The sequence below is a fragment of the Poecile atricapillus genome, chromosome 2 (assembly GCF_030490865.1).
Source record: "Poecile atricapillus isolate bPoeAtr1 chromosome 2, bPoeAtr1.hap1, whole genome shotgun sequence".
Classification (NCBI taxonomy): Eukaryota; Metazoa; Chordata; class Aves; order Passeriformes; family Paridae; genus Poecile; species Poecile atricapillus.
Window position 1 is genome coordinate 23,538,518 of NC_081250.1, and position 26,663 is coordinate 23,565,180.

Sequence of the window (26,663 nt, forward strand, 5' to 3'; positions counted from 1 at the left end):
GCATTTAATGTTTAAAAACCAAAAGTTGCTGACCACAGCTAATTAGCTCAAACAAGAATTTTTGAATACTTGATCTCAGGCCAGTAAGCTCATTAGGAGAGAGGAGCCCCTGCTCCAAGGCTGTCACAGGATAACCCTCAGCCCCCAGCTGTGACACCTGTCAGCAAGAGTTGACAGAAGGGCATTGTACTGGGTTCATGGGACAAGGTTTTGGTAGCAGGGGTGGCATATGTGAGAAGAGATCAGTGTACCCCACACCAGGCACAACTGGCTTCTGTCAGCTCCAAAACAGCCCAACCACTGGCCTGAGACTACCAGTGATGCTCGTGGCAGCTCTGTGATTACATACGTAGGAAAGGATGAAAAATGCTGTGCAGCATCTGTGAGAAGGGAGTGAAAAAAATGTGTGAGGGAAACAGCCCTGCAGAGACACCAGGCCAGAGAAGGAGGGGGAAGAGGTGCTCCAGGCGCTGGAGCAGGGATTCCCCTGCAGCCCGTGGTGCAGGCTGTGGTGAGGCAGGATGTCCTCCCACGGCCCCTGGACAGCCACATGGAGCACAGATCCACCCACAGCCCCTGGAGGACCCCAGAGTGGAGCAGGTGGAAGTGCCCTGAAGGAGCCTGCAGCCCATGGAGAGCCATGCTGGATCAGGCTCCTGGCAGGAGCTGCACAGCCTGTGGAGAGGAGCCCACACAGCAGCAGGATTTCTGGCAGGAGCTGTGACCCCAGGGGGGACCCACACTGCAGCTGTGTGTTTCTGGAGGACTGTACCCTCAGGATGAACTGGAGCAGTTCATGAAGCACCCCACATAAGGATTTTGAGAGCTTGATACAACATCCACACTGGTTTCGTTGCATTACATGCATTACAGACATTTCTCATGTTTCCCTATGAATTAAGATCTTGATGGAAAATTCATATTCCAGAAGATCGTTTGAATTTCACTCCCTAAATGTGTATAAAAATATACACACGCTGGAAACATGTTTTCTTTAGAAAATGCAGCCTTCAGATGATCAAGCATATCCAATGCCCTCAGGCTTTTTTTTTTTTTTTTTTTTTTTTTTTTTTTTGCCTAAGGTACATTTTAGACCATCTGACTGCCTAGTGTGAAAGAATTGCTATCAATGTGGAAAGTTACTCACTAGAGTCTGGCTGTTGGTGAACCACTCCTGAGCTATGACAAGAGAACAGACTTTCCAGAGGCTGGTTGAGATGGAGTGACTGGAAATCACGAGGACTTGCTTGACGTTGAAAGGAAAAAAACCCTTAGATAAACTGTCATTTTGCAATATATGTGGTGTGACTTTCAGTTTTGCAGCTTTGCTGGGAAGCTTTTTGGATCAGTGACAGATTTCCCTCATTGTGTGTTTCATACTGCTATATCTGAGCACTTTGTGAGTATTCAAGCCAAAAGTGGATTGTTGTAGCAGTTGCTGCTGGTCCTGGCCTGAAGAGGGGGGAGGAGGAGATGACAGAAACATGGAACTGTGGGGAGACAGGAAAGGTTTACGAAGCTGATTTTTCCCTAGAACGAGAAAAACAAGACTTTCTTGTTACAGAGATTTTGGAAGTTGAGGTGATTGCCGAAACTAAAGAAAAAAAATCAAACCCAAACCCATTTCTTTTAACGTTCTTGATGTCTGCCATTCAGTGATAGTGGTAAAGCAGCTCTGGCAATGAAGGCATAGCTAAGCCAGTCAGAGAGAAACATTGGTGCCTGGGATTTGTTCATAGGAAATATCTCTTGTTTCATTGCTGTAATTTGGGAAGTATATTTCACTTCAGAAGAATGACAGAACATCAAAACAGTGGTGATTTCCTCCAACCTAAATACACACCATTCCATTCCTAAATATGCATCTCTTGGAATTTCAGCTATAGTCCCCTTCTCTTCTGGCTGTTTAAGAGGCTTCAATAAGGACTGGTCCAAGCAATTGTAATGCAATCAAAAAAAAGTATGTTGACATTACCAGTATGTTACAGAGGGTGAATTTGCCAGAAAACTTGTTGACCCCAGAGGGAATGTCGCATTCATCACAGCACATTCAGGAATGTCTCTTCCCATGCCAGGTTTTGTTGGCTTTTCACCCACTTGCAGTCATGTTGAAAATTAGTTTTGGATTATTTTGAGGGACACATGTGTAGACTGCTTTTCAGAACAAGATTAGAGGATTTTTATGCTACCAAAGTATATGTTAAGGAAAAGTATTGACAAAAACCCTGTTCTTTGCAGGTCATCTGGGTTTAGAGAAGTGCTGTAGTTGGTTGTTTTCTGGTAAGGTTGAAGATGCTCTGAATTTTTGATATTGTTTTTTCTGGAGATGGAAATCAAAAAGAGGCTACTTCACTGTTTTGACAGACATAAGTTCTGTAAATACTTAAAATTTGAGATCCAAGTAGACCTAAATGATTCATGCTGAAATCTTCAGAAAGGTGCTAAAAATTATATTTTTTCTTTATTAAATTTCTGAACATCTATTCAAATCTAGTCAGAATAATTAGTGAAGGCAAAAGCACAATTCATGTATTGTGAAGGTGACCATAAAGTATTTTAAATTAAGTATGTGCCTGAAGTGCCTGTTTCTTCCCATTGATTTAAAGGGAATCTAAGAGAACTGGATGAGCTGTAGTTGTCTGCACTGTAGGTCACCAGAGCTGAGAAGATGAATCTCATCCTACATTATACTAAACATGTAAAATTGAACAGTAAGCACCTGCAAAGTTGTAAATGGAACACTTCTACGGTTTTACAATATGAGACATGAATGCTACTTGTGGGAAACACTGCTTGTGGTATAGTGTTAAATGTTTGCCTTTCATGGTGTGTGGTGAATGAACTGTGCAGTGATTGGATACGTCCAAGTGGGAGCATTGGTGTTTATCCAAATGCTTTGTTGTCATTGCACTCAGCTGATGAATTGGTTCTGTAAGGTCCTTTTTAGATTAGTTATTTTGTGTGGTTGTGAGTCTTGGTCACCTTTCAAATTCCTTGGAATATGAAATACTGAAGGGAGCTCTTGATTAGATGAAGGAGAATAATAAATGAGGAATATGATCTCACAGGGCTTTGTTGCCATGTTTATAAAGAGGCAAGAGGACTGAGTGAATTGAAGTGCCCCTGATTTCAGTAGCAGAGCATCTGACTGGGTGGTAGAAAATAGTAATTTATAAGGTCATTTTTGTTATAGTCAGTCTAAAAAGCAGTCAAGATGATGGACAAACAGTAAAAATAGGAAGCCTTTAAAAGTGATCAAGTTTCTACTGTGACTAAATCCTGGAGAAAACTGCCAAAGACAGAAGAAAACAGAAGAGACACTTAGAAGATACTTAGTCAAGTTGCAGCAGTAGCTTTTGCTGTGTTCCTCAAAGGCTGCCACCCAGTTGGGCACTGTCTTCTAAAGTACAATAAGCCAGGCTGAAAAACTCAGACCTTTATCTGGCTGATTTCCTTGTATTTCTTTCCGTAAAGCTCAAAATCTCAGTTAAAAGCAGTTCTCACTGAACAGAGTATGTGTGGCCTCCCAAGGTATCTTCCCTAGTGCTCCTCATGACTTCCTCACAAAATGCAAAACAAGAGGTAGACTTTATTCTAATTATAGTCTGACCTACAAGCAAAGATCAAAAGCCAGTCAGCTGTTGAGTTTTCAGGTCTTAAAGCTGACTTTTTTTTTCTGACTTCTGATTTTTTTAACCTCAGTGGGTTAAAGATACATGATGATTATGAGTTTGTTGCTCACAGCACAGCCTTTGCTCTCCAGTTACAGCTGCCATCCTTGAGTGTGTTATTGCTTCTTCTTGCTACTAGGTTTTTTTGCACCCAGAGGAAATTGTTCTAATTTTACTTTCCTTGGTGGAAATCACACATTGCAGAGTAAGACTGCTTTGTTAGTGGTTGGTGAAATGAGATCTATTAATGCAGTACACTATGAAAGGTTTCTTATTCTGTGTTGTCTGTTCTCCTTAGTAAAGCCGCCGTGAACATTTTACCACAGGCAAAGTAAAATTTTATTTAAGTTATAGAGGAGTACAGCTTTGGTCCTTGCCAGCCAGAATGACCATATCTTTATTTCAACTAATTTTGTTGTCAGGTAGAGTTTGTAACTCTGTGGAGTTGATTGGTAAATACTGAATCATTGTGTCAAATGGCCTCACTTCACCCTGGGGTTAGAGGCACAGGTGGCTTCCTTACCAGAGAAATCTGTTCACTCAAATTTTTCAGAAATAACTCATTAATTTTTATATCTAAATGCAAAATCCAAGCAAAATATTCAGTGACATTGTATATACACCCAGTTTTCCTTTTGGCCAAGGGGTGAATGCTCTGATTCTCTGATTTTTTTTAAAGTCACTCTTTTTTTTTTTCAATTCAATGTAACTTTCGAAAGTTACATCATTGAAAACTTTTATGATTAAAAATCATTAAAGATAAAGCAACATACAAATTGAAAACATTTTTATGGAAGGAGAGATAAAGATGAGACAATTTCTGTAATATATTTATGGTTTTTAAGAAATAGAAATTATGCAAAGCTCCATAGTATTCACTGTGTAATTTTGTCATTATTGCTCTATAAATAATATCAACACTAGATATCATACACTGCCAGGTCATTTACAAACTGATACAAAGATAGTTTGTCGTGTGCAGAAATACTAATCTATGTGTTTAAAAGGTGACAATGAACACACTTGTTGGTAGTTTCATGTTTGTTATTTCATCTCTCATTTGTTTGAGGCCAATCTAGAAATAATAGTCAACCGTTATGTGAGAAGAGAATTCAGCATGGATGGTCTCAGAAAAAATCTGTGTTCAAAGGAAGGATTTGGGACAAGGCTGGAAGGGTGGTATCTATGTTTGAGAATTGGTTCTAGCCATCAAAAGATGTATATAAGAAAGGGCCAGAGACAAAGATGCAAATCACACAGATTTTGCTTTACAGAAGACTCACAAAAGCTGCTGGCAAGCAGCCAGCTTCAGTGGAAGCCACTTCTGATTTGGCATTCAGCTCTATTTCTTTTGAAATCCCACTCAGAATATTGAAATAAAAGCCAGAAGAGGCATGGGATCTTGGAAACAGTATTCCTGACTGTCCAATGGAATGCCAGACTTAAGAAACTCATAAATAAAAGCAATAGTGTTCTGATTACAAGAAACTTAGAGATGTAATTGATACATTTTTGTATTAGGAATTGTTTCATCTCTGTTTTGGTGCTGCTGTTCCTCCTAACAGTCTAACAGTTTTATTTTTATAAATAAAACATAATTTTTCTTTGGCCCATGGTATAACAAATGTAAGGATTAATTAATATTTTTAATATTTAATATAATTAATATAAGAAATGCTTAAGAATCTTAGTGAAACAGAGAAGAAACTTTTAAGTACTAATAAATAGCTTTCTAGCACTGCATAATGAATAAATATACCAATAATTATATTTACTAGATGTGGCTTTCAACATCAGGTAATAAACAATACTCTTCACAAAATTATTTAAAACAGTAACAACTAAAAAGATTTCTTCAGGTGGTTACTATTAATGCGGTAGTTGTTTTCTTATACTATATTTGGGAGAAAAGTACTTTTCGTGAAACATACTTTTCATTGTTATGCAAGGTTGAATGCATCAGTATTGGCCTACTGTGTTGCAAGCTGAATGATTCAGTAATTGTATCAATTAATTCATTGCAAATGAGTTTTAAATTACTGGGTAACATGACTTGGCTCCTCTATATGTTGTTGTAACTCATGGCTTTCCCATACTTCTCTGAATGCTCTCAAAATTCTTCTATTAATACTCATACTTCTCGTAAAGCTCTGAGCTTTAGGTTCATGCCTGCACTGGAGTTTGCAGTGTAACTTTCTTTAGCAAGCTGTATTTACAAGGGCTGTCTAAGCCAAGAGTAGATGGGATATTGTGAAAGGGAATCCTGTGCAGTTTCCCCTGTTGCTGCAGCTCATCTTTTTCTAGTGCCTTATTTGTCTTGTTTAAAGCAACCGTGCAATTTTGTGTGTACTTTATACAGTATATGTAATGGATTTGCTTTCAAAAATTGTTGCTTTCACTGTCTTTGAGCATATTCAGACATGCTCTAGCCTCCAGCTGTCAAAACTAGTTTTATCATTTTATTTCACACCAGTTTTAAATTTTTGTTTTGTTTTTCCACACATGGGTGGAAATACATTTTTGTATGTTTTTTTTTTTTTTTTTAATGCATACAAATAGAGCACAGAATCACAGAATGGCTGGACTGGAAGAGACCTTAAAGATCATCTAGTTCCAGCAATGTGTGTCTATATATAGCTAAGATATATATATAGCATTTATTTAGAGAGAGAAAGAAACTGTAAATATATAAGTATGGTTTTCATGCCCCAAACATTAAAGATTTTATTAAAACTTCAAGAAATAGCTGTGGTGTTAGTTTTCCAAAGTGAGGACATGTCCCAGTTGTTTATTATTCAAGTCACCTAGCCTTGTGATCTTGAGTTTCTTGCTGCTTTCTTGCAAATACAGTTAGTAGTAGGTGTGAATGTTACAGCCCTTTCCTTTTTGTCACTTTTTCACACTTTTATGATGCTTTTGTCACCTCAAGTTTGGATTCTGCAAAGTGCTACAGATTGAAGCAAAATCTGGAAACTGCAACTAGAGTAAAGTCTGTCTGCCTTGTGGTTAAGTGATATTTCCCATAGGCAATGCATATTTTCACTCTATCAGTACATTTCCAGGCAAAATTTAGCTTCTTATGAAGTTGTGATCCAAATTGCAGGGATCTACAGCACTGCTCTGGGAAAGTCTTATGCACCAAATACCACTGTTAAAAACGGAGCCTTGTTGAGTAATAAATTTCTGGATGTAAAATGTATTAATTTTCCCATTTTTGAATGCTAGTCATGTCTGAAGTTTAAGTCATGGGTTTGGCTGGACTTTTCAGGATTGGCTTGATTTATGCTGAAGAGCTGATCATATCCAAGTGCCTTTATAGAATCTATCTTCTTGTCACCATCTTCTCTGTCTCCTTCCCATTTTTCTCTTTCTGTCTCTGACTTACCACCTTCCTTCCCCACCTTTCTTTCTGTCTCTACTTTCGTACTATGTAAAGCTAATTCAAACAAACAAATTCACTTTGGATAGTGTTGCATACTGGGTAGCCTTACCATTTCATGTAATTTGCTCTGAAGCATTTTGCCTGTGTAGCTAAATCCCTTCCCTCTAAAAACAAACAAAAAACCTTAAGCAAACAAAATATGCTGTTACTTTTTTTGACAAGATCTTTAATCTCAAGTTTGGCATATTCCTATTTCCTAACAAAAGCATCTATCATGTCAGCTATCATGGAATGAAGGAGAGATTTCCCTAAGGAACATTTTTGCTGCCAAAATAGGGCAACATAGAGGAGATTGTTTTGTGTTTTCCTCTGAATACTTTGTTGCCACATATTTAAAAAAATTGTGTTTTAATAGTAAGTTTTATTTTAAATTCAAACCACTCAGAGATTTTCAGGAGGACGAAAGGACAAAAATCCAACAGCTGTCAAGGCATTCTTCCATTGCAGGACCAGATCATCTGTGCCTAGGTTTTTATTTCTGAAGTACTTGTCCAGACTATTTTCAATAATATCTGAAAGGAAATTCCCATCTACCCTGTACAGCCTCTTCCTTTATTAATAAAATAGTTTCAGGATTATCCTTTGCCCTGAACAAAGCATGAGTGAACTCTGAGAGAGAGAAAGGTGGTATGTATTCAGGGACAACAGAAAGAGGAGATGGCATTTAGACTTGTAACTATAGCATAAGGCAATTATTGAGGTAAATAATTCTCACCACTGTTCACCAAGAGCAATATTGTCTAGTTTTGTACACAGGCAGCACCTGCTTTCAGGTGGCTGAGCTACCTCAAAGTGATTGAAACTGTTTCTCATTATTCTTAAGGGTCTGGTCCCCTGCACTAACCTAATGGAGTTCCAGAATAACTGGGGTTTTTCTCATATTTGCAAACTGTTTGGAGTCAGGGAACAGTCTAGAGAGGAGACAGTGGCTTGTGCAGGCTTTGTGTGTGAGAGTGTTTATGGGAGCAGTGCAGGCATTTTGCAGTGACTTCTTGAACACATGTGCCATGCTTCAGATTTAGCCTTTCTGGGAACCTGAGGGAGCAATACCCTCTCATCCTCCTTTCACATGGAGTTCTTTTACCATTGCTGTCTCTCTGATCCCAGTCCTTCAAAGAGGTAATCTTTCTTCTTTGCCATTGCCTACCATTTAGATTCGCTTAAGGAAAAGATGTTTTAGTATACCTCAAAAGGCTAAAGCATGTTCGGATATGTGGGGCTTGTATGATTTGTCTTGGTTCTTCCATTTCAGATCTGGATTGTAGCTTCTATAATCCTTGCTGGCAAGAAGTAGCAAGGGAGCTGTGTTGTCTCAGGCATTGTTAGGATTCAGAGCTGTGATTCTAAGAATCAGCCTGTTGTTCCCCTTTCATTCCTAAGGTGATTCTTTTTGCTGGTAATATTGTCCATTTTGAGCTGCCTCTAAAGCATTCAGCACTTAAATTCTTGCCAGCTTCTGTCTCCTAGATAGGGGAGAGTTTGCATTATGTTGCACTTCCATACTGAAAAAGTCCATAGTCATTCCTCAATGCATGCAGTGCTGGCAGTAATAGTATTTATAATATTTTAAGAAGTAGCAAGTGCTGCATCTACATCTGACTAAAGATATGGCAAAGGAGAATGAATTTTTGACAAATTGCTCTGTCATTATCTATTTGCAAACTACCAAGTGCACTACTATTCAGGATAGAGCAGAAGAAATAAAGTACCTGTTTCATCTATCTTGTGCCTTAATAACATTTTTCACAATGCAATACAGAATTGTAGAATAAACTTTCTCATACACTGACAAAGTAATTGTATATGGTACTTAGTGATATTTCAATAATTCATCCAGATCTCAGCTCTCGACTCCTAAGAGAAATAGAGGAGAGCTGTCCAGTAGTACTCTGTTAAAGAGCATTTCTCATTAACATGGGTAATCAAAATCTTTGCAAGAAGGAGAGGTGTCATAATCCACCATTCCCCCTTCAAGGAAATGAGTGGAATTGTGTGCTAACTAGCTTTCTTCTGTTTTTTTCCCCTGTTGCAGAACTTTCCTTTTTGTTCGAGATGGTAACCCAAATAAAAGGAATGTGCACAATGAGACATCTATGCACTTGCTGTGTATGGGACCTCAGATCATGATCTCAGAGGGAGCTCTTCATCCCCGCCTGACACGACCCTCAGAAGACGACTGCAGAAGAGCTGATTGTCTGCAAATGATCCTGAAGTGGAAGGGAGCAAAGCTGGATGAAGGACAATATGAACGAGCAGCCATTGACGCTGTTGATAACAAAAAAAATACACCTTTGCACTATGCTGCTGCCTCAGGGATGAAAACCTGTGTTGAGGTAAAAGTTCGTATGCAATTAGAAGCTTTTATATATATATATATATATATATATATGTTATGAGTAACTGACATGCACAGTGTTTCACAAAGCTTTTTTTCATTGGTGAGGGAATCTGATATGTTATATTGAATTGACTTTTTAATTCTGTTTTTCTTTAATTGGAAAAATTGAAAAGATGAACAGCCCAAAACGTACACTGTAGAGAAAAATGAAATAAATGGATTACATATACATTAACTTCATGAAAATAACTCCTCAAGTTATTTGAAGTTATCCATGAAGAAGACTCATGTAGACATATAAAAATCGGAATTAATTACAAGATTGTAACAAAAAAAAAAAAGCTTTAAAGGTAGGCAAAGACATCCTATATGTGTAAAGAGACATTAAATAACAACCTGAGAGAAAATTAAAGCTCTTTTTATTTTGCAGTGCAGCTGAGACTGGAAATGGTGTCCATGTTTCAAGAACAGATTTGATGTCTTTGATTTACAGTGTCTAGCTTTTTTAATGTTTGTGAAAGTAGTGGATAGTAATGAGTAATTCAGAATGACTTTTGAAGATCTTGCCTCAGATTTATTTTCAAAACAGCTCTAGTAATGAGAAGTAGTAGTTAATTGTGCTGGTAATTTAATATAAAGAATACAAGCAGACATCTTACATTTTCAAAAACAGCTAACATCTTCATAAGTCTGTCTATTTTAACACCAAGACTTGTATTTTCAATGGCAACAATTACTTCACAGTTCAGCATTTGTATGTGAAATTTACTTTTTTTTTCCCTTCTGTTCATAATTTCATGTTTATTCAAACTATGCTCGGTTACTTAGTTAGTCATCCACAAAGTTTATCACCTCTTTTTTCACCTTCTCTTCTAGATAACAACTTCATATCTTAAACAGTCAGGTCCCAGAACCTCTGGGACTTCACTGGTGATCTCCCTCTGCAGTAACAACGTGATGATCTTTTCCTGACGTTCTCTGGAGCTGTTTTTAGTATTGGTGTTACTTTTACTATCTTATAATTTTGTACCGTGACAGATGCAGTAAGCTGCATATTATAATAAATAGTGCCAAAGTTTCATATTTGAGTTTCATTAGGACTCATGAATATAAATACTATCTGATTCTGGGTATTTATATTAGTATTTGTTTTATTGATTTTTCTAGAACCTCTTGTGCTGAGATCTCAATTTGAAAGACTTTCTTTTGTGTCCTTCATATGTGTGGTACACCCACAGATAATCCAACAGTTCATACCACTTTTCTGCTATATGTTATATGAGATTGCTTTTGCACTTTGTCCAGCAACCAACTTTACAAAAACATTGAAAGATTAACTGTGTGATGCTTTAAAATTATTTATTCTGAGTTTTTATGCACATGGTATACAGCTCCAAAAATTGTCAGTCTTCTTTATTGTCATTTTGCATTTACCTTTCCCAGACTTTGTTCTTTTCATATTCTTCATCTGGAGACAGCTTCAGCTTCTTTTTTCCATATGGTCCTGTCTTCTTCTGATGTTCCTGGAATTTTTTTCCACACTTACTTAATACCGCTTTTTGAAAGTGGGCAGTGGATTTCTTGTCTTTTTACTGCTTCTGCAAGTTTAATGAATCCACGAGAATTGTTAATGAGGGGTTCTTTGATAGTAACATTTTGAATTAGGTCTTGCAGACTACTCTGGACAATGTCAGGAGTTGCTTCTCCTCTCATGTGTTTGCTGACTGTTTTGTCTATTATCCAGTCACCCTCCTATGTAGTCTGAAATTTTAATTTAAGAGTCATTTATTATCTTACATATTTTCTAAATATACTTGGGAGATACAGTGACAAAAGTTCCCTTTATTTTTGTGTTTTCTTCCTTGCAGCACTTTTATTCTTAGTAGCCATGTTCCATTTATTGTTATAGTTTCAGTCAGGTCATTCACCAAAGCTTTTTTTTTTTTACTAAATTACAGAATTATATTCCACTGGTATTTCTTGATAGAGTTAGTTTGTTTATTTATTTATCAGGTTTTTTGGGGGTTTATTTTTAAAAAGGTATATAGTATCACCTTCTCTATGATTCTCATGTTATGTTTGCTGGTTGTATTCCACCAAGTTTCCAGATATTGTCTGAGAATTCTCATTTAAAGTTTGTAATTTCAATTTCCCAGCCTGAGCTGTGCAGCCTCTTGAACTGAATATTCTTCTTTACCTTGTGGTTTTTCATTAGTCCTTTTCATAAAAGTTGAGGCAGTATCTTTTCATTGCCAATATCCAACCATTCTGGTAGTTATATATATCATCCTTAGTTTTTTGAGTTTCTAATGAATGAAAACTCATCTTCCTGAAGCCATTTTCTATGCTATTATTTAAGTTTCTGCCTCTCTGGTTCCCTGCTCAGTAGTGAGAGGAGTTAAGAAAATGTTGCTGATACTTAACCTTCAGGAACACAGCCTGAATCTCACCTTTTCTTCCCTCTCCCCCATATTGTTGCAGCTTCTCAAGCTCCATACCAGCAGTTCATCTGCACCATGTGCTTAGAAATTATTTACATACTTACTGATTTTCACCAGGGAGGCAATGCATCTCTTTGCTAGCTGAAGTATACTCAGACCCAGCTAACTATATACCTGGTTACTGAATGACATATAGGTGTTATCTGGCTCTTTCTTTCATCCAAAATAAATCATGGTTATAAGACTGAGTTAGAGCCTCTTGTGATGTGATTTATTTGTAAATAAATATCAGGCTGTCTCCAAGTCTGTGTTACTACTGCCTTTATTTTGATTGTCAAGTTTTTATTCTTTCGGATTTGATAAAGAAACTAATTGCAAAGAACTATAAAAAGGTTGCTCTTGTTCTCTCGTTTTAGTGCCACTTATTTGAAAGTGCCAACTTTTCCTGATAAATTCGGCCTACAGGCATTTCACTCGCAGGTGTTCTATATATCCTTCTTCAAGATGAGACATCTGCTTTTAAACATTTTTTTATTTACATTATTATAAAATAGAGGACAAATGTGCATGTCGTATGAGAAAATGAGAGATAGCAATTAGCAATGAATGACCTCTGAAAAAAGTTGGTGAAAACCATGCACATAAAATGATTTGATATAAGAAAGGTTTTTTCTGGTAGAGAAACAGTAAACAGAAGAAAACTTCTGTAACAAGTTTCCAACATATTTCAGTGTCTGGTATTTGCAAGCTTAGACTTCAGATTTACAAGGAATTTGAGCAAGGAGTCTTCTGCCTGTTTCTGCCTTCATGTCCCTACATGGGGCTATACAGTGGCATTAGAGACAGACACAACAGTTTAAAAAGTATCAAGAGCATGAAGCAAATGGGCTCATGCAGTAGGATCCAGGCAGACCGTAATGTCAGAAAGAATCACAGCTGCTGCAGAGTGAATTGTGGTTCTGGAGCTGGGCTGCAGCTTTTAACTGCAGACTAAAGTCAATTTGTTTTAAGCTCATCATAAAAGATCACGGTTTGTACTCCTTCACAAATGATTGTTCTATTTCTCAGTGTCTGTAATATGATTCATTAGATAAATCCGGTTACTAGACTGCTAGTTCCCCATTTAATTATATAAACTGGGTTATATTATCTTGCCAATACATATTGTAATTGTGGAAACCCTTTCTGACTCTCATTTGCTTTCAGTTTGCCTTTGAAGAAGAATTTAGTCTGATCCACATGGATTGCAATTTGCCAGAGTTATGTAGTCCTAAGTAGTCATGGTTTCTGCATTAGAAACATAGTGTACACCCAAGTTCAAACTTCTTTATGTGCCCTACCATGGGACACAGGACCTTGAATGTGAGATATCCCAAATCCTCCAGTCTGTGGTCTGTAGTCCTTCTAACTACATCAACAGGAACAGGTTCATGAACAGGAACACTATGTGCCTTCACCAAGCTTGAAACTGAGAAATTGGTGAAGGAATTTAACAGTTATCTCTTTGATCTTAGAAGTATTTGAGGATTAAAATTTTTAACAAAAAAGAGATAAAAAACCTGATCTTAGTCCTCAAGTTGTCCTCCCTTTCTCCAGAAAACTGAAGGTCTCTTAGAATCCCAGGAGTGCCTTTTGCCCTTTTCTTGCAATGGTTACTCTCACTTCAGAGCGGCATTCTTCTGTTGTCTCCTTCACTTTCCACCACGTTTCAGGAAAACCCCAGTTCTGTACCTTTGCTGATCCTCACCACACCCAAGTAAGAAAAGGAAACCCCAAATATAGATCCTTTTGCATGAGGTACCTACTAGTTGACTTGTTCAGAGTTGATAATCAAATATGCAGTCTTGATACTGCTCCATTCATATCTGTTAGATTTTTCCTCCCAGCAGAAAAGTTGTGTGGAGCCCATTGCTAAAGGTAGTCTGGGTAAAATTACGTGCTTACCTCAAACTACTGGATAGACAATAATAACTTTCATGCTGAACAGATTTGATTTTATGCAGATACATTCCACACTATCACAGTATATTTGGCATATTAAATGGTACTTTTACAATTGTTTAAATTGCTAATATGGTTTTTTAGATTATTAATCTCAATTAATCAAGCAACACAAGTCTTTTTAACAGTGCTTCTAGAGAAGTATGGTATCATTATTAAAAACTCGTAGCTTTGCATATTCCTCATCTTGCAGATTAGATTTTGAGCTGCATAAGTCTATGGAATGTTCTTTCAAATATATTTATTATTCTTTTTCCTCAGAAGGTGTCTTAGTTGCCTCAGTTACATTTCTCTTAAAGGTTAAAATGAACAGACAGAATATGATATTCAGGTTAACAAAGTTTTGGCAATGTTAAGAAGTTTAGACAGAACTAAGGTTGGCTATGTATCTTGGTAATTGTCCCAGTTTCATCTGTATTTCGCCTGATACTCTGCTATGAAGATCAAATGACATTAATATCGTCTCAACCAAATCTTGGCATTGTACTGGTTTGTGGTATTTTGGGGTTTGCTTTTTTTTTATTTTGGAGAATGTGGGAAAAGTTTCCCAATCTACAAGAATGAGTCCAGGTTGGTAAAAGACATTCTGTATTCTGCAGTGACAGATAAGGAAATTTTCTACTGAAGAAAAAATTAAGGAGATCATGATCTAAAAGGCTTATATGAAGAACAGATAATTTTAGGGAAATTTGGAGTTTTTTAGAAGTATAAAGATTATAACCTGAGTTTTGAAATACCCTTGGTAGTGTTGTTACAGACATCATGATCTGAAGGCAAGATAGTGTTTATCAACTTTTTTAGAAACAAGATGAATCATTTTAGTAATGCTATAAAGGTGTCATGATAAATCAGCAGAATGGTTCATCTGGGCCTTTAAAATCTGTGGCATATGCTGTCCTTGCTTATATCAGGTCAGTTTATAGCAGGAGACCAAGTTAGCAAGTTAAGGAGAGCAGCACAAGGGTTTTAATAATTAGAGACTGCATTTTGGGAGGGTTACTGGCAAGAGACAAGGTTGGTGAAATGGCACAATACTGGACCATTTTAGAATTGCTAGAATTCGCATTATTTCATTTCACTTTTTTCATGTCCTCAAAAACAAAGTAGAGCTGCCAGCAGTATTTTGTGCTCCCTGTGAATCAGTATCCTCTCATCTCTCCTACCCAAGGAATCTCCTATTTTCTGTCAGCACAAGTGAACAAATGGTGAAGTTGTACCTGTGTAGAAAGGATATTTAAAGGTGTTTTTAGCTCCATCTTGACACATGCTTGAGGGCTTCAGATTCCTCCTTTTCTATGGGGCACTGACCATATGTGTAAAGCAGAATTTTAGTCTTTAAAACCTAACTAACATATTGTGCAGCATTACCTTGTAATGTATTTCTTAGACTTTGTGGTTCTGTGGAATTACTGTGGATATAGGTATAATTATGCATGAAACAAGCAGTAATATATTTAATAACATTAATAATCCTTGTTTCTAAAGACCATTATTGTTATTATTATTATTATTAATACTAATAATAATAATAATAATATTGTAATAATTGTTCTGTTTTTCTTGGTTTTTGGGTTTTTTTTGTTTTCTTCTTAGTTCACTTGCCTTTTCTTTAGGATATTATTAGAATTGCTAATTAATAACTGCTTACTTTGCCATTTTACTTTTCAGCTTCTAGTAAAACATGGTGGAGATTTGTTTGCAGAAAATGAAAATAAAGATACCCCATGTGACTGTGCAGAGAAACAGCACCACAAAGAGCTGGCTCTTAACCTGGAATCTCGAATGGTATTTTCACGTGATCCTGAAGCTGAAAGCATTGAAGCTGAGTATGCTGCTTTAGACAAAAAAGAGGTCAGAGGATACTTTAAATCTGAAGTATTTTACACATTTATATTTGTAGCAGTTACATTGTGACACAAGTCTGCAAGTATTTCAGTAGGTACTGTACTTTGTATTTGTAAACAGTTTTAGCGAAGCTCTTTGTAATTTTCAAGTTAAGCTCTGAGAACATAGCAAATACATTGTCAAAAGTAAACAGAAATTTTATTCATATCTTAATTATGTGGACTGTCTTGCAGGCTGCGAGGCTGGAGGAGATACAGTAAGGCCAGTAAGCTCAGAAACAGTTTCTTTAAACCAAACATTTTATTTTTTTTTTTTTTATGTCTTTAGATGCCTTTTTGTCTCAAAAATTCGGACAAAAGAAATTCTGAAAATGAGAAAATCTGTGGAATAGAGCAGGAAAACATTTCCAGTGGACCTTCCTGGACTGAGACTGGGTTGAATGTTACAAAAAACACTCAAAACTGACTAGTGCAGGACTTCAACATAGTGATTTACTTTCTTGTTTTATAACATGATGCCTGAAGCTACTGCATACCAGAATTTGTATGAAAAACAGATATTAACAAGTGGTGTTACTTCCAAGTAAATTTTTGAAAGAGAGAGACAGTTCACTGACAAAAAATTGGATTGAGTTCTGTTACGCCTTACTGTGATTCCATAAAGATAATTTGACCAAAAAGATTCAGAGTACAAGTTCCCTCCCCTTTCATGATCAGATTTTAGTTAACTAAAATTCTAAATAAGAATACATAGATAAATTATATGATTCAGTAAATATTACAGATTAATTCTCTTTAAATTAAAGGACAGTAGATTTCTGTATGGTTGCTCCCTTCAGAAATAGCATGGCTTAGCCTTTTACTAGCTGGGCTTAGATCACATTAACTGTTCCCCTCAAAAATGCGACTCATGGTCACTTTTATTTGCAAGTAAGAAAGTCCATTTAATTTTTTGACCATTTTTCTCATAGAAATTCAAATATAAACAGCCTTAATTAGATAGTTTATTCCTATATAAGACATTTAGAGATGAGGTTTAATATATTTAGTATGTTGAAATAGCAAATTAACTCACTTTAATTTCTCTGAATATTTCCATGTAGAGGCATCCAAATTGTAGGAAGATAGTTTGAAATTGTATTTTCTCTTTTGGCAGAAACACTTTAAAAGGCTGCAGCCATTTCTAGCCACAGTTGCAGCTTACCACTCCTTTGGTTATGCAAGTAGAGCTATTCAGAAGGTTATGTTTTCAGCTGGATCATAGCAATGTTTTGGCTTAAAAGAAGAAAAAGTTTTAAAGAGTGGTAATATGTAACTGTATTATTTAAGTTGAATAGCTGTTATCATCATAAACCAGGGGTTTGCTGGCATATGCACCAGCACAGGTGAGAGGACGAGGAACTTACAGATATGGGTGGAACAAATCAAGAGCCACTTGAATAGGCTTTTCTGCAAGAGAAGATGTTGTCTCATGCCTGAGAGGTAGATGCTGATCAAAACCAGCTTCAAGACTTGATAGTTACAAGGGACTGTACAGTTGTCCATCTCACATACCAGGGCAGCTTTCCCATGTGTTCTAAATGTTCACAAGCCAAAAAATGTCAGCTTGGAATTTGGTACATCTATTGATGACCTTGGGGATTTACATAGAACAATTCTGTCTTCATGTGCTCCCTGCTGGTTTTTCCCCCCTTTCTTTATGGCTTTCCAGTGGGATAATTTCTCTAACATCTTGTTTATCTCTAAGAGAACAAATGCTGGCACAAGGGAGATGCCAAGAGCATGTAGCCAGGAGAAGTTAATCTTTCAGTCTTAGCCCCCAGAGTGCCAAAAGCAGTTGAAAAAACAGCCTTAGAAAGAGTTGCACTGAGCTGTGCTCCAAATGACTGCATGTCCTCATCCTCCAGGTTGGTATACAAATGTCTGAGATGGGCAGTGACAACTGCACTTACCACTCACTGGCTATGGTGATGCCTCTGTCAAAAACCCCAGAGCACAGATGCTTCACCAGAAATGCCTCTCAAGGATGATCCTCTGCTTTTTTTTCTCTCAGTTTCATTTTTATATATTATTAAACACTGAGGGACAAAGTGTAAAAAATGCTTGTTTAGCATAGTATTCAGCTTGTAATTGTTGCCATTCAACATTCTTCCAAAACAGAAAATATTCATTCATGAATAATTAAAAAACTTTGAACACTAAGAAATGCATTTTCAAAGGAACTGCATCTTTTGAATGAAGGTTACAGGAAAAGATAAAACATTTGAAAACCATGAATAGAGTTTCTTCCCAGACAAAACAGCCAAATGGGCTTAACTCCAGTGTTTAAGATCTGCACAGTAGTGTCTGGGATGATACTTCCAAGTATCCCTTCCAGGCCTGCTATGTTTACAGGAGAGCACAATCCTTTTTTATTTGATTCTTTGCTCTTACTTTGATGAATACTCTCAAAAAAAAAATAAATCTTTGTTGCACAAAATCTAAATCTATCTTTTAAATCTAATTAAAGATACACAAAATAATATGACAGTAAGTGACTGTTCTTGAGCTGCTTTTACAGATTTTGGTTGTTCTTTTGCACAGTCTTTTACATTGCTGATTGTTGTAGCATGAGAGCATATTTGTCTTGGTAATGTATCCCTGGGAGTCCTCAGACTGAAAGGGTCCTTCCTTTCAATCAAATCATGTAATATTTTAAATTTACATAGCACCTGGGAATGAGCAGTACCTTAGAGCAGATCATCCAGAACCATTTTGGTACTCAGTCAGACACAGTGAAATACCTTATGCAATAGCAAAATATATAATTTCTTTATTCCTTTTACATATATGCCATGGAATACTGAAGAAATACACTGCTAGTGAGTGTATCACAGATTTACTGAGTGTATAATAACTGGAATGATTTTTTCCAGTTCCTGAATTAATGTCATATAAATATATAAGTAATATAAATACCATAAGTGCAAAGAGTTATCTTAAATTATTCAAATTTATTTTATCTCTACAGGTAGAGGATGGTTTATGAAGTGAAAGGAGAGAAGGGGACTACATTTAGTTAATATATATGTAGTCTCAAAATATATATATATAGTGCATATAATTTTACTTGAATGAGTTAAATGGAGTATAAATAATATTTCAATATATTATTCCATTAACTGTAGAACTCCATCCACCCATAAAGAAGGATGTTTACATGATGTGTTTGGGCACCATTTAATTATATAATCATCACTTTAGCAAAGAGTTACTTTTCCCCATCTATTTTAATGGTGCTTTAAAAGAGAAGAAAGTAATAATAGTTTGAAATTAACTGTTAAAATAATCAGCTTACATAACTAAAATACTTTCTGGAGGAAAAAAAAAGTATAATTTATTATATCTAAATGTTAGTAGTAAAAACTGGAGAAGAAAATAATTTCAAAGAGGGGCTCTTGAGAATACAGAAGTGTTGGAATCTGTAGTAAGAAGGTCAGCAATGCATTAAAGTAGTTACTCTAACAGTATATTTTGAAATCATTATATAGTTAAATGATGCCAATATTGAACAATGTCTTTTTCACAGCAAATATCAATAAAGAGTTCCTGCATAATTGACCATTAAAGGAGGTCTTCAAGCATCGTAAACTGTAATCAAAATCCTTTACAGCATGAGGCATTGCAGAGATAAGTCATCAGTGTTTGAAGTAGTTAAAAACAAACCTCTGCATATTAGATGTATGTTACATCCTCATAGCTAAAGACTGTATCTTCACGAATCTCTACAAGATTGCATTGTACACATTAACATTTTTAAGGTTCCCATTGTATAAAGTCTTCACTCTGGAATTTCCAGATTAGCCTCCTTAATAGTGCCAGTCTAAAATTTCTTTCCTTTCAGCTTCTTTTGTGGGCTCATATGTTATTTTATGAAACAAATGTCTGATGTTTCAAACACATTCTTAGGGAACGTTCCCTCATTACTTAAAAAGATAAAATTAGGATTCTTAAAAACTGATGATCCAAAACTCCCTGCTGGGTTGTGTGGCATGCTCCAGCTGAGATAATATAATAGTCTGTTACTCAAGGGGAGATACTTGCCAGTGTTTGACCTAGAACCAATCAGTTAAATATAATTCTGAACATATCTGCACTTCAGGATAAAATACCAGGTCCTAAAATATGCTTATATGTTGCAAGTTTAACAGAAAAGATATTTTTTCTTATGATGTGTATGGTCTTAAAGAATTGAGTAATGTTATGCTGACACAGCTGATTGCTTTACAATTGCAATTCAAAATGGAGTTCAGATTCAGTCATGACCATTTTGCTTCTATTTTTTTGCTGTATATACAGCACAATGATAACCATTCTAGTTCACAGTTGTTTCTATCCCTGTCCCTCTGAAATGTTTTTTAAAAATTATCTCTTCTGTAATAAGTTAAGAAGGTCAGTTAAATTCCAGACTGTTATTAATCCAAGCGGCCCAGATTTATTTCAGTGCAAGTCATTAACGTTCAGATTGTCCTTTACTGAGTCATGCATGATCAGCACTGGAAGGACATAAAGAAACTGCCTGAACTTGAGCAATCATGATACAGGTCAGGACACTCACAGGTCACTTCTCTTCTGCTTTGCTTGCTTTCTCAAAAAGAACAAAGACCCAGTGCAGATCTGTGGAGCATTACTCTTGCTGATGACAAGTTTCTAGTATGCAGAAGCACCTGTTTATTTCACTGATTAGCTAACAGGAGATGTCCTTGTGTGAGTCAGCTATGGTTTTAGATGTATTGTGGAGTTAATTATGATGTCTGGAATACAGGAAGCAAGTTACATTTTTAGAGTAGGTATCGCAAAAGAACAAAATCATTTAGAAATCCAGGGTGTCCATTCTCCTCATCACTTCTGCCTTTTGCTTGTTATCCTTAGAGAGCAGACTTTTATTTAGATTGTAACCTCACAAAGATACAACCAGCCTTTTGCTTTCTGTCTACGTATTTATGCATACATTTGTGTCCTTGTAATCTAGCACTGGAGAGTCCTGGACTGTGGTCTGCATAAAACCAAAATATAGACAGTACATAACGACACATAGCCTTAACTGTCATTATCTGTCACCACTGCTGCTGTGTCCTTCCGTCTCCAAATTGCTGGAGACAACTGTCATTTGGTGGGCGTGTTCCTGATTAGTTCTGAACATGTAACACTTTATATCAAATGCTTTAAATGTATTGTTAACTTACTGTTAGCTTACCCTTTAAATATATAAATAAAATCAGTGCATATAAGAATAGTGGTTTTTACATATCCTTTCAGTATCCATTCCCTTTATAGACCCTCCCACTTTTTTTTCTATTCCTACCTATAGGGCAATACTACTGCAACGCTAACAAATACATTATTTGCTGTCATAGTCTTCCTTTCTTAGTTTTTAAAAAGCAGTCTGCAAACATATGTGTGTATCTCTGCTCACTTGGTTGGAGCTAATTCAGAATCCTAAAATTATTTCTTTTTGTCTTTCTGATTTGACCTTTTTTAATGCTGTAGTAAGGGAATGGATCTCCAAACGGGGAAGGCAGCTGTATGATTTGCTCTCTGTAGGGCTGTGAGAGTTGGCCATTGTTTCTCAGAAAGAGTTTTGGTATCTCCATGTACAGTATATCCCCAGCCTTGGAGATACCCAAAAGCCATCTGAACATTGTCCTGGGCAGCTGGCTCTAAGTGACCCTGATTGAGGAAGAAGGTTGAAACAAATGACATTTGAAGGTCCCTTCCAACCTCAACCCTCATAGTGTTTCTATGAGCATCTAATTGCATGTCTCATCTGTCCTATGCAAGACTGAATTTGCTTCTGAAAGGGTGATATTGCCTCAGAAGATCCAGATACTGGATTCTGCTCACAAACTTCTCACTGTCTAATGTTTCAATGTATCCTTCCCCAGACCAATTCAGAGTTAATGGGATCTCAATTAATGTATAGTGTCAGAGAATCTGTATGCAGTGTATGACAACCTGTCCCTTATCTGGCTCTTCTCTAAATCCTTAGTTCAAATCTTGTCATGCGTTCTCATACCTATTCCACCTGAGGCCTAATCACTGAATCAAAGTTCATCTAGACTAAAAACTAGATTTTCTGTGAAAATCTAGCTTTTTTGTGGAGAGAGAGTCAGTGTTAGGCTAGCTTATCATTGATGGCTTCCTGTTATCATGAACTTTAGAGTTCTTTCATATAGAGTGTTCCACAGAGTGTTTCCATATAGCTTTGCATGGTCATTGGTGTGCACAATGAATAAATTTTGTCCCATACTGCCTCACAGTTGAGATGGTGATCAGTAACAGAGCTTTGAATGCTTTCTTTCTTATATTATATTAGAGACTAACTTGAAAATATTATACATAAATTATCTTTCTTCTTCTTCTTAAAGCCATATGAGGGGCTAAGACTTCAAGATCTGCGAAGGCTTAAGGATATGCTGATTGTGGAATCTGCTGACATGCTTCAAGCTCCTCTCTTTACTGCAGAAGCTCTACTTCGGGCACACGGTAATCCCAAACCTTTAATCTAAAGAAACTGCTTTCAGCAAATTCAAAACCACAGTTTTATGTTTGCACTTTATTTCCAAGTAAAAGAGAAGTAATGGTTAATAGCATGAAACAGACCACACAGTACTTCAGAAAGAAGTACAGCTGCAGTATGTCAAAAAACATTGAGACAGACAGGGAAGCCAACAGAAAAGTGATTCAAACTAGGAATTAAAATGGAAGACAGTTTACCTTAAGCAGTGTGGAAAAACAGAACTGCCCTATTTTTGGTGAGAGACATGGGAGTAAAACTTACATGGTCTTATATGTCAGAAAAGTCAAATTCATCAAACCTATTTTTGTCAGACCATTGGTTTTCTGCCACTATGTATTTGTGTATAAAACTGGATCAACATTTTTAAAATTTATTTTTTCTTGCAATAAAAGCAGTCTGACCACTGTAATAAGTGGCTGGAAATTGCCTTGGGGTTTAAATTATATGAGTGTATGTCCTTTGGAGGATTTTTTATAGTTACACTTTTAATCCAGGGTATGCTTTTCCATGTGCATATCTAACTAGTTTATTTTCACCAAAGTAAGTCTGTACTCTTGTTCAAGTTTAACTGGGGTTGTCAGAAAGGGGATATACTGAATTCAGTGTGTTTTCTCCAGACAAAAGTATCTCTGAAACTCTGTGTAAGCTGTAGGCTTTGATTCAATGATTCAAAACTTATGCTTACTGAAGCATCTGCATTGTTACTTTATGCCAAAGGAGCTACTCAGGCAGTTAATGGTTTGCGTGCTCATCACTGTGTTGCTGGATTAAGCTTTTATCCCCTTTTATTTTTGTGGGCTCCTTGTTAAAGTCAGTGGGAGAGGGAAAAATGAAATAGAAAAGACATTATTTTAAACCCACAGCTTTTGGTACACTTTCATGAGGAGTTGTGGTACCTGAAACTGATCTCTTTTACATTCTATTCCATAGCTGGTATTTGTGTTCCTTTTAACATTGAATTAAGTAAACATGAGCTTGTGCCAGTAGTATGATATTTAAGGCACAGTCTTATATATACATATACGTATATATTTTTATGTTGATTCTTTAATTCTTATATTGTGTTTATAATATGTGCAATATTTGAATGGTGAATTGTATTCTCAGAATATTCCCAGTAAGGCTAAAAATTATAAATACTTGACTGAGTAGCCTCCACAACTTGTGCAGATATTTTGAAGAGGAAAATTGTGGCAATACTGTTAAAACTCTCAGCTCAGTCTGCAATTAGTTGAAAATCAGTGAGGTTGATGTAAATTGTGGAGAAATGTCTGCCAGCATCTAGCAAACAGGAATTGAAAATTGAGAAGAAATCAGTCTGTGTTGGAAAGGTCATTCTACTGATGTTGCCTTAGTGATGTTCTGGTAACTTAATGCAATTGGCCAGTGCACAGAAAGAAGCACGGACAATTAGCAAGTCATAAGAAAGTCAACTGTTTTGCCTGTAGCTGTATTGATTCAGCTTAGGAAATAACTCAGGTATTTGCAGAAGTTTAGAGAATTGACATCAAATGACAAATCATAATTTTTGGCATTAAATCTTGAAATTCACAAAAAAATAATATGAAATCTTGGTTTAATTCACACAAGGTATGAAAAGCATGTTTTAAATTCTTGGAGAGATCATGCTTATATACTAAGTTTAATAGTTTACAGGCATATAATATTTAATCCACCATCCTTTGCTTTCTTTTATTGTACAAATATATCAATTTATCGACACAGACATTAAGAGTGTATTTTCCTTTTTTTCCTTTTAATCGAGAGACAGAAGCATGTAGAATTAAAGCCAAGATGAAAAAAATGTTTTTGTGGCAGTCACAAAAGCAGATAACTTTACAGTTTTTCTGCAAGTGTTTTTTCAACATTATTTCTCTTCTAGTTCATTATGCAGCAATTGATTTCAGGATAAAAAACATGCAGTTCAACAAATATAACTACCTTGTGTTTTACTAAAATTCGTAAGTTAGTAAAGAGAACACAGAGGATCCATTTAGTGTCTTAACCCTTGCTAATTTTAAAGATACGGTGCAACAAAGAAGCCCAAGAAAATTTCTAGCAAATTTTATCTGTATCTTAACATCAGTCAGCCTCTCTCTGAAAGGTTATAAATTCAGGGTAGTATGAAAAATGCTGATAAAATTTATAAATTTTGAAGTGTAGATGTGTTCAGGATCCATATCTTTAAACATTTAACCTGTGATGTTTTAGCTTAGATATGTAAGGACCTTATCAATAAATCATCTGCAGCTCAAATAATTTTTTTTTAAACGGGGCACTACTTTTACTAAGTTCAGTGCTTAGAACACATATCTTTTTTCCCAGCACTAATACAGTATGGGAAAACTATATTTTCCTTATAAAAATAAAACATCTTTTTGTTAATAACATTGCTGTTTCTTTGGGAGTACCCAGCACTTGAAAAAATCCCCAAACTTTAACATATTTATTTAAAGTAGTAGGAAAAATTGGGAAATTCCTTATAATTTATGAAATTCAAATTTGTCTAATCTGCATCTAGTATTGATGAATTTAGATTCAAATCTGCATAGGAATTTGATAGATTAATATTTAAATGAGAACTTCTAAGTATTTTTGGTAGAAAAACCTGCTGTTCTGAAGATACCTTTGGTGTTAATCATAGGAATCAGAAACAGAATACATTTCAAACAATTGTGAAGAAAGATCTGATTTAGTGTTAAGATATTTTGTTTCACAAGTTGTTCTTTGTGTATAATGGGCAGTGTTAATTATGAATAAAAGTAAAACATTCACTAACACTTAGAATAAAATGTAGTGAGAATATATAAAATTTTCTTTACACTCAGGTAGATTTTTCCCCCCCCCAGAAACACATAATTTATGTGCATATATATAAAGACTGGAAACTCATTAAGTCACAAACCTTCTTGTAATCCAGTTAGATGTTAGTCTTCTTCCTGTATTTCCTGCTTCATTAAAAAAAAACCAAACACACAACAGATAAAGTTGAATCCATATTAAACAATTACTTTTTTTCATAAAAAGAAAAAAAATGAAAATTCAGTGGTGTGAGGGCTGGTATGTTTTCATCTGTCTGTGAAAATCAGTACAGTTCTGGTTTTAAATTGAGTCTTCTAGCTACTACAGTTGCTGTAAATAAATAACAAAAATAATGTTAAGACATATTACAGGGAAAGGAGATGCTTGTGATGCAGTTATTTACAAAAATGTAATGCATTACATATTATCTTGGAATGTGTTCTCTGAAATATAATGTCTGAAGCTCCATTCTATCACACTTTTTTATAGTTAATTTTATTTTGTTTTTGTTTAATGTTTATATATTCTTTTGAGGGTGCAAAATATGTTTTAAACTTTGTCAGGTGCATAATTTCCTGTATCTCTATATTTCTGGAAGACTGGGACAGGGAGAAGTTACTTGAAGCCTGGATGTGTAACCCAGAGAATTGCTGCCAGCGTTCAGGGGTTCAGATGCCAACTCCCCCTCCGAGCGGATACAACGCGTGGGACACGCTCCCTTCCCCGCGAACTCCACGCACTACTCGCTCCTCTGTCACTTCCCCTGATGAAATCAGCCCCTCACCAGGAGACATGGACACAGCTGTGGTAAATTTATAGTTCCATCTCAAACCAGCAGGGTAAAACAGCTGACTTCTAAACACAGTGCACCTGTGTAGACAGGGGAGCTGCCAAAAATACCTTTGTGGAAGTATAAAGTGTTTCTCTTTCCAGAAGTGGTGATCAGAGAAGTTGACACCTTAAACATTCTATATGATAAAGCAGTTGAGCATCTGGCAAATACAAACCATTCTGTTTTTACCTTGGCTGTCACTCACAAACTCTCACTTTAGACACCTACAGTCACATCAGTGCATTTGGCTCTTTTGAACTTCTCATCTCATCCCTATCAAGATGTTCACTTCCATTGTATCCATTTCCCTGAATGTATGCAGTTCTGTGAACCCTGCCTTTTGAAAATTTTTTCTTTAGAAAACAAAATTGTCTTTGTCTGCATTTTGAAATGTCAGCCCACTAGTGTACTGTAAGCTTATAATTACTTTTACTATGTGTGGGCTGCTTCAAGCAGTTTACAAAGCTATTGCAAATTTGAAATATGAAAGCGCCTTTCATTAAAATCTGTGTGGCTCTTTTGGAAGACAGAGTTCTCTTTTTAATAGTCCACAGCTGCAGCATTATAAAACTATTGCTCCATGATCTAAGCATTTTTTTAGAATATTACATTCAGTCTTTCAAATGGATCATCCCTAAATCTCATGTTAAAATTAAGATCTTGCATTCCTGCAGAGAAATATTTTACTTTAATTGTAGAATACTGTAAAAGAAGCTATATAGAATTTATATTG

General features: G+C 36.0%; 1 protein-coding gene across 5 annotated transcripts in view; it reads left to right on the plus strand.

The window, feature by feature from the left end:
• ANKIB1 (ankyrin repeat and IBR domain containing 1) overlaps positions 1 to 26,663 on the plus strand; it is an 88,368-nt gene that overhangs the window by 36,137 nt on the left and 25,568 nt on the right. For 4 of the 5 annotated variants that reach the window (XM_058833771.1, XM_058833770.1, XM_058833768.1 and 1 more), the window contains exons 3-6: positions 9,146 to 9,446; positions 15,562 to 15,744; positions 22,145 to 22,262; positions 25,697 to 25,905. In XM_058833771.1, the coding sequence (XP_058689754.1) occupies positions 9,146 to 9,446; positions 15,562 to 15,744; positions 22,145 to 22,262; positions 25,697 to 25,905 (811 nt within the window). Of the gene's footprint in view, positions 1 to 8,364; positions 8,494 to 9,145; positions 9,447 to 15,561; positions 15,745 to 22,144; positions 22,263 to 25,696; positions 25,906 to 26,663 lie in introns of those variants that run through there. The other variant, XM_058833772.1, reaches the window with a different exon arrangement.